Source organism: Polistes canadensis, unplaced genomic scaffold (assembly GCF_001313835.1).
Source record: "Polistes canadensis isolate GaletaPanama2010 unplaced genomic scaffold, ASM131383v1 scaffold_73, whole genome shotgun sequence".
Taxonomy (NCBI): Eukaryota; Metazoa; Arthropoda; class Insecta; order Hymenoptera; family Vespidae; genus Polistes; species Polistes canadensis.
The window spans coordinates 41,925-54,264 of NW_014569620.1; the positions used below are offsets into that span (position 1 = coordinate 41,925).

The window sequence follows — 12,340 nt, forward strand, 5'->3', positions numbered from 1 at the left end:
TAAAGACATTCTTATTTAATTTCGTTAGATTTTTACATGCTTTTCCAGAAAATATTATATAAAGTATTTTGGTTGTATAATTTATTATTTATCATTAAAAATTTTGTTAATACTGTAATTTAAATAAAATTGTATTTTTAAATAGAAAGATTTAAGAGGGTGTTCCAAAAGTTGCTTTTCTCGTGAAAAAAGAAACAAAAGAAAAAATCAATATATTATAATTTATTAAATACAAATGAGATGTGTTATTTTATTTCAATTACTATATATAATCAGGTTTTTATTGCACAACTTACAAAGTTTTTTACAATGTCTTATCATTATTTCACTTATATTTATTTATTTCAATTACTACTTCTAATTACAGGAGTATTGTTATAAAACTATATAGACATACAATAACGCCACTCCAAAAGTATTTTATATCAAGAAACAACGATTTGTAATTTGTTAATTTGTTAGAGCATCTTTTTGGGATACTTCGATAAATTATTTTTATTTAAAATTTGTTTGTATATTATTTATATTGGTATTACGTATGCATCGGTATTCTAGTCTAAAGACTATCACGAGCACGTTCGTGTAAATTAGGAAAAGTTCAAATTAAAGATATGCGTATAGACATATCGACTTTCTAGTACCATGAACTTTCATCCATTCTCGTTACTTTCCATCGATCATTTTCTCTCGTAGTTATTCAAATTCCAACCCGAGTCGAATGTCAAGTCGAGTGAGATCGTATGTTGGATAGTAGATAGATTATTAATGCGATTCGATATGGATTAGAGAGAGAAAAATAAATAGATTCGATGTAATTAAATATTTTATACTTCGTTAGAATTTATTTATTTATATCAGTTGTCGGAAATCTTTCGGAAATGAAGCAGGATATCATTAAAAAACGTAAAAGAAAAAGAAAATTTCGGAAACTGCAAGTTGATTTCGATTTTGTTTTTAATTATTTCAATATTTACAAATCGTATACGATACAGATGCGAGTTTTCAACAAATTTCTCACGTTTATTTGTAATAGGTATTGTTTCTTTTTTTTCAATTTTTATTTTATTCGATGTAAATGTAAAAAATGCACAACAATATATTGAAAAAATAATATTATAATTATTTATTTCAATAATCAAAATCAGCCAATTTTAGTCAAATTTTGGGTGTGCACTTATTGTTAGTGCATTTTTAAATGCAGTCTCGCTTTTAATATTATTCATCGCAAAGAAAAATTCTTAACAATTGTATGTGAATCCAAATAACATTTAAATCTCAAAAACTAATCTCATGGTATTTCAATAATTACTTGGAAAAGAGTTCGTACGATGATACGGTGAGACATTGTTGCGAACATTATACTGCTAGCAATGTTTTCCATACATATCTAAATTTATTTTAGTTTAAATTTACTTTACCGACGGATTATAAATTTAGTCTGTTTGAATAATAATTGATTTTGCAATGGATACAGCAGATTTTTATTAAAAATTTATAAGCCATGGGTTCCCGATTCTTGTATTATACATATATGGAAACACCATGAAAAAGCAAGAAGAAACAGAAGAAAGGACATTAGATTATCCCGATAAAAGGATTAAAAGTCATCGTATTCTAAGATCAAAGATTGAAAAGTTACGATAGCGTCTTCCTCTCGTTAATTTACAAGAAACGTCTCACAATTAAGGACGGGAGCCAAAAATTGAATGGCTGCTTAGACACCAGGATGAGTCGAGTTATTTGAAACGTTGAAAACTCGAAAAAGTAACTCTTACCTTATGTTAGTAGAATCTTAGATGCCGTGAATGCTTCTCATCGTCGTAGTAGCATCGTCTTTGTATATAAGGTGAACATTATATTACTCGATCACATTTTGATTATATTCAAATATATTATAAATCACTAACCAATGTCTAGAAAATATAGCCTGAACCTTTGCAAATCGATTTAAACTTGATAAAGTATTCTACGTGTAGACAAAAGAATGTACTTTAATTTAATATAAGTTTCATTAAAATCTATTCACTTGTAGTATGAAAAATATTCACCAAAACTTTTCAAAGAAATTGCAAAGATGCACAATTTACAGCATTGCATTCTCTGACATTTTCTGAACTTTACATGCTAAATTTATAACTCGACAAAGTATTCTACGTGTAGACAAAAGAGTGTATTTTAATTTAATATAAGTTTCATTAAAATCTATTTACTTTTAATTATAATATTAACATACGAAAAAAAAAAACATTAATATGTCAAAAACTGAATTGACATTTCGATTTATATTTACCAAAACATTTTTGACTTACAACCAATAGTATAATATATACTTCATGGAATGAATAAATGAGGTTTTTTTTTTCTTTTGAACACCCTATATAAGTAACTATAGATAAGCCTATGATTTTGTTGGCGAGGTAGAGATCCCCCTGGCTTCTCCCCCCACATTAAGACTCGTCGTCACAGGTGAGGCCCAACTCCCACTACCTAGTCGGGCCCCAACTCCTACTTCCTTTTTTCCTTCTCCTCTTCTTACCCTTTCTCCTAGATGGGGGGAACACAGAACGAAGAAGCCGAAGAACTCGCGTCCTCGCGAGTCTCAGAAGTCAACGGCGAACCGTGAAATCCACGTCTGCTCCGCTCGCGTATCTTCTCTTTCTCTTTTTGACGTACGTTTCTCGTTCAAAGCATTTGTTTCTCTCTCTTTCTCATTCATTCACTCACTCACTCACTCATTCTTTCTTTCTTTCTTTCTTTTTCGGAGTGAAACGATAAAGTACGTTATTTCGCGACGACTACGACTACGACTAAGACGAAGACGACGATTTATAACTTTCGTTTTCGAGAAAAACACGCGAGATCTTGGTCGATCTATGGTGAGTTCAAGGTCCAAGGATATCATCCAAAGTGAGTGCATCGAACTCAACTAAGGTGTAGGATTCTAGAATAGTTCTTGTTGTTGTTATATTTCTTTTTATTATACTTATTTTTATTCTTATTTTTATTCTCGGTTTGAGAGTAAGCAAGATTTTTAATGTAGTTTTATATTATAAAGATCGTGATTTATACGTTCGTGTTATAAACCGCCAAAAAAAACGTATTTTATCGATTTTTATCCTTACTTTTAATATCTGACAGGTTTTGATATATATATATATTAAATACATATTCATCGATTGCGTTCGAATTATCATTTACATTTGTGGGTAATTTTTTTTTTCATTCATAACGAAAATCTAATTAACGTCGACAAGATAATTACTATTTTACTTTTTGCATTATTCATATATATATATATATTCAAAATAAATATGAATTTATAACGTTTCAGAGAATGATCGATCTCTTTTGTTTTACAGATAATCGATTTTCTTTTTATCGTTTTCGTGTTAAGATACTTTCATAAAATAGAAACTAATTTTTACGTTACAGATAATCGATTTCTTTTAAAGATATTACCTGCTTAAAAAAAAGATCTAGAAAAAAGAAAAAAAAAAGATACTTTCTACAATTGTATTAAACGAACAAAATATTAACTTAATTCGCGATACTTTATTCTTTAATAAATAATTGTATAAATTCGTACGATTATAAAACGGGTACATTCAAAATATACTTATTATACGTATAAAAAGGAAATTTAAACAACAACAAAAAAGAACAACATTTACTTCGAAAAATACTTAAGTAGTACCTTTTAGAAGGTGGAAAGTTGATACGTATGTTCAAAGACTTCTTCACGCATCGCGTACGACCCTTTTTTTCTTCAACTAATTGTAAAAAAATTGAAGTTAGTGTGTACGTGTACAACACCGATATCAGGTTTACATACAAGATACGTATGTTGCTTCCGGTTTTGTAGGAGTGCACGAGAATTGGCCAAGTGTTAACGTTCGAGGTGCATCCGTAAGAGCCGTGAGGCTGCCACCCTTCACTATCCTTCTTTCCCCTCTTACCCCGTTCCTACTCACCACAAGTACAACCAGTCACGGATCGAGGATCGTACCGCGAATATCGTGAAGCTTAATAGGAGCGAACCATGCTGATACTTCCGGACATAAAGTTACAGGTAACTCGTTACTTGCTTACCTACCGTTAATTATTCCTTCTTACTTCTTTACTTTACGTAAATATCTTTCTTCTTTGCTACTTTTTCTTCCTCTTCTTTCTTTTTTTTTCTTTCCCCTTTTTATTTTCTTTTTTTTTTCCTTTTTTTTATTCTTGCACGAGATAAACCGTGTTACTCCGTGCGTGGAAACGTTTGAACGTTCGAGATCGTTGCACGCTATTTTAAAAGTGTTGTCGATCTTGATCGTTTGATCGAAAGAAAATTGGAAACGTGTTTTCTATCTCTATCGAGTGTAAATTATATAAAATTTGTATATATATATATATATTAGTGTTACGGTAGTACGATTTGAAAATAAAGAAAGTTGACTAAATACATTTTCTTGGTGAATGTTATTTTAATATAGAACAAATATTGAGATATATAACTATGTTTGTGTTTTCTAAAGGTATGATTTTTAATTGTATTTTCAAATTTATGTGATGTGTCATGTAAAATAATCTTTTTTAAGTAAAATTGTTGGAGTTTTTCTTATATGGTTGTTGAAACGATATCAAAATAAATCAATTCGATTCGAAGATCTTCAAATTTTAGAATACATGTTGATTTATAAAAGGGTGTTTGCTATAGAAATAAAATTAATTATTTAAAATTCTAAAAAAGTTATTAACTATTATATTTTATATAATATATAAGATCAAATTTTTAGAAATAAACAATAATTAATGATAGAAATAAGTGTCTTTTGTCGAATGAGTTGAAATGAATATAGTGTGTGAAAAGTCCTATAGATTAGCATGAGTGTGAGAGTGTATATGTATGAGTTAGCGGATGTATAAGATTTCGGAATATAGTTAGAATAGAAAAAATACATAGTTTATTTGATAGAAAGTTATTTTGACAGATAGAAAGAAATATATATATATATATATATATATCACTATATATATATATAGAGATAGAGAGAGAAAAAAATTGCGTTAAGGTTTATGCGAGATTTAAAATCCAACAAAAAAAAAAAAGCTTTCGAATTAATATAAAAAAGCAGTTTTCTCTGCGTCAATCATTAACAATTAAATTATATTAATTATAATTCAAGTTATTAAAAGTGTACGGTGAATCTTTGAATGAACATTCGAATGAAATGTCATTTCCTTTCTTCTTCTCGATTTTTTGTTCCCACGTGAAAAATGTGGAAAAATGAAGTGTGCTCTTTCTTACGGGGATGAAATCGACGTTAGTATCGCATCGTGTAGAATAATAGTCCGTGCATACCTTGATGCGTTTCCTGTCGAACGACGTAGGTAGACTACGACGAAGTTACACGTTGGGAGAGAGGTAACATCAACAGAGTATGGAGGATGAGTATATATCCAGCATGGCATTCTAAAGTAGTAACAACGATTGCCTACCCATCGCTCCAGGCATACCAAACTTGTAATATCATATTATTTCTACGGCTCACGAACTTTGCTTATTAACCTTTTCCTTTTGAAAATATTTATTTTATATACGGGGATATTTTAATTATATTAAAAATGTGATTAAATATATATATATATATATTTCTCGTATAAATATTTAATTTCAAATATAAGGTATACTTACAATTAGGTATTTTTATATGATTAATTAATATTATTCTTTTATAATTATAAATATTATTTAGAAATTAATTATATCGTTTTTTAATATAAATAATTTCATTTTTTTATTCATTATCATATATTGCAATATCATAAAAATAGCTTGACGATTAATTGAGACAAATTTGTGAAATTTATCAGTTTTTCTTTCTTTAAAATACAAATCGTGAATAAATGTATAAATATTTTGCATAATATAACGTAAATTTATTAATGCATACATAATACTTATATACATATGTAGATATATGCCCATATGTTTCATTGAGGTTCTGTTTAAACGAGTTTGCGTAGGTTCTTTTTCTTTTTTTTTTTTTGTTCCTTTCTTCTCTTACTCGTTTATTGCAACTTTTCGTAATCGATTATTCTACAATCGAACCTACTTATCAACAATTGTTAGCAAAAGCCTCGACTTCGTTACATTAATTAAAATACATGCCTACTACTTCATTAATAAAACATTACTAAACTGGTGTCATCTCTTAGAATAACAATGAAACAATTTATAAATACACATTTACAGTATTAGAACTTTTTTGTTTTATTTTTTTTGAAATTCTTTATTAAACGAGAGAGGAATCATTGTGGCAAATACGATTCTTCTTCTTACTCTCGTACTTTCACCTTTTCCCAAATTGTACGATCACGCGAGAGAAAGAAAACCATAGAGGGGATAATGACTCTCCTTGAACGATGCAATCAAGGTAACCGCGAGAGAAAGAGAGATTCCCCTTTCGTTCACGCATTGGTCCATGGTGTACGCGTACAAAATAAAGGAAATTCTCATAACCCAATTAGAAAGCCAAAGAATTACGAATAAATTAAGTTATTGTGATTCGTGAGATCATATACACGCTTTAATTCGTTCTATCAAATGTTTTCTTTTTTTTTTCTTTTTTTTCTTTTCTTTTCTTTTCTTTTCTTTTTTTTTTCACGTACAGTTCATTCAAAAAGGTCAAGGCCGAACTTACGTTATATTAAATAAAAATGTTTTATTAAAAAATTATGAACGTTTAAAAATTTTAATCGATTAATATTCTAGAAATGTTTTGAAGTGAATAAAAGTTGTATAATTATTAAAACAAATAAATATTAAAATTAAAAAGATACCACACATATATATATATATTAATTACTGTACCTAATATTGTTATAATGAGGATAATTAAAACATTTATATTAAGACAATTTCTCGGTAATTCGTGAATTTCTTTATGGTGAAATTAATTTTTTTTAATAACAATCATTTAATTTATATTAATTTCAATATCATATCTAACTATATTCACTATACGTATATCTTTATTTATATGATAGTACGGAGCGCATGTGAAATAAGATACTTTCGTCGAGTCGACACACTTATGTTAGTAGTTAACTAGAATTCAATAAAATCGTTATAAAACACGATTCTGTGTGTGTTAAGGATTGACTTAGGAATTTCTTGATGTCAAAGTACTCCTTAAAAGATTAATAATAACTATCCTACATCTGACACAAGAGTTAGTTTTAAAAACCGTTATTCAAGAGAGCACTCGATTGCTAGGAGGAATCGAGTCGCGAGGAATGTCTTTCTTCTCTTTAAAAAAAAAAGAAATGAAAAAAAAAGCAAAATTAAATATAAGAAATAAAAAAGAAAGGAAAGGAAAGGAAAGATACATTCTAAAACAATTTCAATCGTCATAAGCTCTTGCAATTACAAAAAAGGGATTGAAACATTAACCTTGATGATCATCCAAGCATCGAAATAGTCGCACATGTCTAGACCGGATCCGGTCACTTGGTTACTTCGTTTATTTGAGAAAATTCTTTCGATGAAATCATTTCCCTTGTCGAGATAAATGTGATAATCGTTTATAATTTATAAACGATCTCTTATCGATTATCGTATGTTATGACGAAATCATTTTCCCGTGTATAATTCTAATGTATAAAAAGAGAATCGATCATATCGTTACCGTGAAATGATAATTATATAGGTATAAACATAATTTGATTAACCCTTAAATGCTATATATATGTGTGTATATTATAATGATAATCCTAATTGTAATTTAATTTACAAGATAATCATTTGTAAAAAATATTATTCGTTCAGTATTATAAAAAAAATTATATGATAATGTTGTTAATATTATTATTTTATATCATTTTATTAAATAATAATTATTCCACACACATTATTTCTATATTTCAAAATATTTTCTTTATAATTTATTATAATTATTCTTTCCTTCTTTATTTTACAAATCTATCAATATATATATAATAATTATATTCACATTACAACATATTTGCATACGTATAATATAATTATCTTTATTAGTCACATAACATTACTCCGATGTGTTATTTTCTTTCTATTTCCATTACATTCGCATACTTACAATAATTACGATGAATGGCACCAATTCGAATACGTATAATGAACGTTCAATTTATTTTCTTTTTTTTTGTTTGTTCTTTCTTGATCTATCCCATTTCTCGTATCGATGAGATGTTTCTCGTAGAAGAGGTACTTCGTCATCATCGGGGGGAAAAACGAGTTTGAACGTGTGAGAAAAGAAAAGAAAAAAAAGAAAATAAAAAACGAAATGGCGTGGCGCGAACGGAGAGAAACGTGGACGCACCCTATTTCCTGTATGTCGGATCGTCTGCTGCCTATCAGTGGCTTTCAAAGGGGATGGTGGGGGCTTTGAGAGTGGGATACCGTTACTGGCCCCCTTCTCCGTATTCCACTAAAGATGTTGTGTCGTCTTTCTTTCTCTTTCTTCCCTTCCCCCCTATCCCCCCTAACCCCTCCCCATCCCCATGCCCCTGCCACAGCCCCTCTTCCTCTTTTCTCTTCATTTTCTTTTTATTTTTCTTGTAATTCTCGATGAGAGACTCCTCCTGGACCGCAAGACCAATTCCATGTTCTCGCGAGACGTGTCCTCTAAGACACGACTAAACAACCGTCAAGATTCACCTTTCTCGAGAATCTTGACCATCATCATCGTTCTATAAAAGCAAACCTTTTCGAGAAGAGAAGAGAAAAGTTAGAGCGGGGATTTACACAGGACACTGATTTTCTTCTCTTAAATAGCGTACTTGTTAGTTGTACAACCGTGTTTTTTATATTATTGCTCGATAGAATTACTGATCTTTCTTTTTTATCAATGTTTGAGGAGTATCTCATCGTTAAAAAAATTCGATTTTTCTTTTTTTTTATGTTCAGTCAAACGAATACTTTATAATATTATTTGAGTGGTCACAAAATATTCGTATACATTGATAAATATGTATATTCGATTTATCAACGTATAAACCTACCGATATTTCATGTATACATTTATATCTTAATATATATATTATTATGTGATAAGAGTTGTTAAAACGTGCATAACCAGCAAAATAATAAAATAATTATACTGATATGTTAAAAGTATGAAGAGAAAAATTATATATTTTATAAGAATTTTACAAGAAGCAAGTAGTTAATGTATAACATTGAAATTTAATTTGTAGATTAGATTCGATAGAACAATACGACTAACATAACATTGGTTTTCAAAGTACAGGAAGAAATAAGAACGGATAAATACGTGGATTGTTGAATAAAGAAAAGTAGACTTTATAAATCGATCAAATTTCAATTTTATACTTAAATCATTCGTCTCTCGTGAATTCATATATTTTCCTTTAATTATTTTTTAAAATGATTAGTTTAAGTGTACATTAAAATTCTTGTTATATGCTTTATTAAAAATGCTTGGCTATTCATACAATATTTCATCATTTTATGAATTAATCGAATTATACAATTTAACTGGTAACATATACAAATATATTTGTATAGTCATTTCCTATCAATTTTATTATCATCCAAACGGAAGAAGAGAAGGAGGAGGAGGAGGAGCAGGAAGGGGGTAAGTGGGATTGGGGTTGAGTGCTTTTTGTATCACATCTTTCTTGATTACCTACTTATACTTGATTAGTTATGCACACGTTTTATATTTTTAGTTTTATTTTTTTATATGTAAAACAAAGTGACAGCAATCTTCGAATTATTCTATAGTAATTCATTATTCTATAAAATTATTTCCAAAGAGACAGGGGGATGGTGATACGACAAGTGTTCTCTTCTTGTTACGACGATAACGACAAGTGTTACACTTCTTCACGGAAAAGATCATGTAATTAAATATAATTAATTATATAAAAAAATATACAGAACGATATAAGTTCATTTAGATTAAAAATATATATATATATATTAGAACAAATAATTTACCTTGACATTCGTCAAGATAAATTAACTTAACAAGATTTTCTATAACGATTATAATGATAGTTTGTATCATACATAAATTATTGTAAGTGATTCGTTTTTATCATGGTGGTAATTTGTCAAAGCAATTTCATTACCAGTTCGTTGACAAGCAAGAAATATTACATAACAAAATAAAGGTATATATATATATATATATCTGTCGTTGATGATGAAAGGTATCGATTATATCAGTTACGTGTTTCTTCCTGATTATGCGACTTAATTATTTCCATCCTCCGTCCGGTTGCTTTTTATTTTATTCATACGTAATGAAATGTATATATAATATACTTATATACATAATATTTTATATACGTTTTTTGTACATATAAAATTCACAAATAATTAAACTTCTAATAATTAAGATATTTCTTTTAAAATATACATACATAGATATGTTAATTATATGTTAAATATTATATTCACGACAAAATATGCGCATATATATATATATATATTTTCGATATGTCTCCAAATAAGGTTGGGACCAAATTTATCTTACCTATTTATTCGGGTCAAATAGATGAAGAAAAAAAATTCATATACATATAAAATACTTATGTTCGAAAATGAGTTTATTATGCGAGGAATAATAATGATTTATAGATTTACGGGGGGTAAAAATTGGTGTTTGAGAGAATATGAAAAAAAAAAAAATCAGTTATTTGTGAGTGGTTTCATTTAAAGGGCCGAAAATCAGTGTCTATGTTGAAAAAGTTTTATTCGAAAAAGGTTCCCCAGCGTCTTTGTGTCGCCTCGTTGACGGCGTACGACACTTGAAACGAGAAAGAATCGGTTTTATTCTCCCCACCATATTGTCTCTCTGTAGTTTCTCTCCTTTCACCGAGTATCGGTTGGGTCCATGGGTCCCATACATCGGCCACGTCTCGGCAGTTGTTAAAACGGTGCAACGGTAGACGGACTCGAGAGAGAAAAATCGTGTGACACATATTCGAAATACACAGAGAAATATCAGATCGGGTGTTATACTGTTACTTCCTTCCAGGAAACGAATATTTAATTAGCATTTCTTTCTTTTTTTTTTTTTTTTTAACCGAACGAAATCAGTTCAATTCGCGTCGTTAAATAATCGCACGAAGAGATAATAGTGAAATTATAGTAAGGTTTAACATGAAGATTATTGTTTTACAGATATTCGAGTGATTCTCTTTCTATTTTCTTTTTATATCGAACCGGTGAATTTCTTTAGTGACACTTGACATCCTTTTTCAATTTTATATGCATATGGTATACATAGGGTGTTTTAAAATTGTTAATAGTAATGCTTGATGAAATAAACAAGAAAGTGTTGCTACGATAATGCATATATGATAATGTTTTTTTTTTTTTCTCTTTTATAGATGATATTTTATATGTAAAGTATTTTTAATGAATTCATTATATTATATGTAAAGAAATAAAGAGGAGAAATATAATAAATTATCGATACTCTGTTTCATTTTCATTTTTTACTTTGTTGAGTGTTAGATATGTCAACAACCTGAACCTTCAATTTTAGAACACCCTATATATATATCTGTACATGATTATAAAAGTGTCAAAACTATTATATGCTTTTTATTTTTTAATTACATATAATCAGAGATATATCAATATAAAACAAAATAATATTTTATATTTAAAATACTTTCGCAAAATATCATTGTACCACATAAATGATACAAATTGAAAAAGTATAAATTTAGATAAATGGAAAAAGATCGAAACTTGGTTTCCTTCCTTTCTATTATAATTAACGAGCTCGCAGTGATCGTAGGTACGCTGTCACTTTCGTGTCCTTGAGGATAGAGTAGCATTGCACAATTACCTAACTAAAAGATACAAAGTGAAAGAAATCCGAACTGGATACAGCTGTATGTTTAATCTTGCACCTCTCAAAATAACTAAGCAGCTTCTGTAGATCGACAAAAACAGTTATTCGCACTAACTATACCGTTTTTGTTTGCGTGGAAAAGGAATTAACGATACGTCGAACGAAACACGTAGACGAGGTTTAATCTTTGCAATTAAGTTGCCTCTATATTACGTTTTGCTTCTTAATTTCGTTTGCCCTAATGAACCTCGTAATCTCGGTAATGAATAACTACATATTTTTTAATGGCACTTCTTCTGCATTAACAACGATGGATTCCGAAAGGCAACATGAAATTTTATGATCTCAAACGTTGAGATTTAAAAAAACGTATCTGTGTTTTTATGTATTTTTTTTCTTTTTTTAATTTTTCTTTTCATGATATACAAAAAAACAAACGATAATTGAGTATTAAAAATATCTAGAACTTGAATAATCAA

The 12,340-nt window shown here is 28.8% G+C and overlaps 1 protein-coding gene across 2 annotated transcripts in view; it reads left to right on the plus strand.

The window, feature by feature from the left end:
* LOC106786419 (rhophilin-2) overlaps positions 1 to 12,340 on the plus strand; it is a 37,901-nt gene that overhangs the window by 12,751 nt on the left and 12,810 nt on the right. The window contains exon 1 of one of the 2 annotated variants that reach the window (XM_014747796.1): positions 3,863 to 4,069. The exons of the other annotated variant lie outside the window; for it this stretch is intronic. Coding sequence (XP_014603282.1) covers positions 4,040 to 4,069 — 30 coding nt within the window. The 5' untranslated portion in view covers positions 3,863 to 4,039. Of the gene's footprint in view, positions 1 to 3,862; positions 4,070 to 12,340 lie in introns of those variants that run through there. 2 annotated transcript variants of the gene reach the window in all.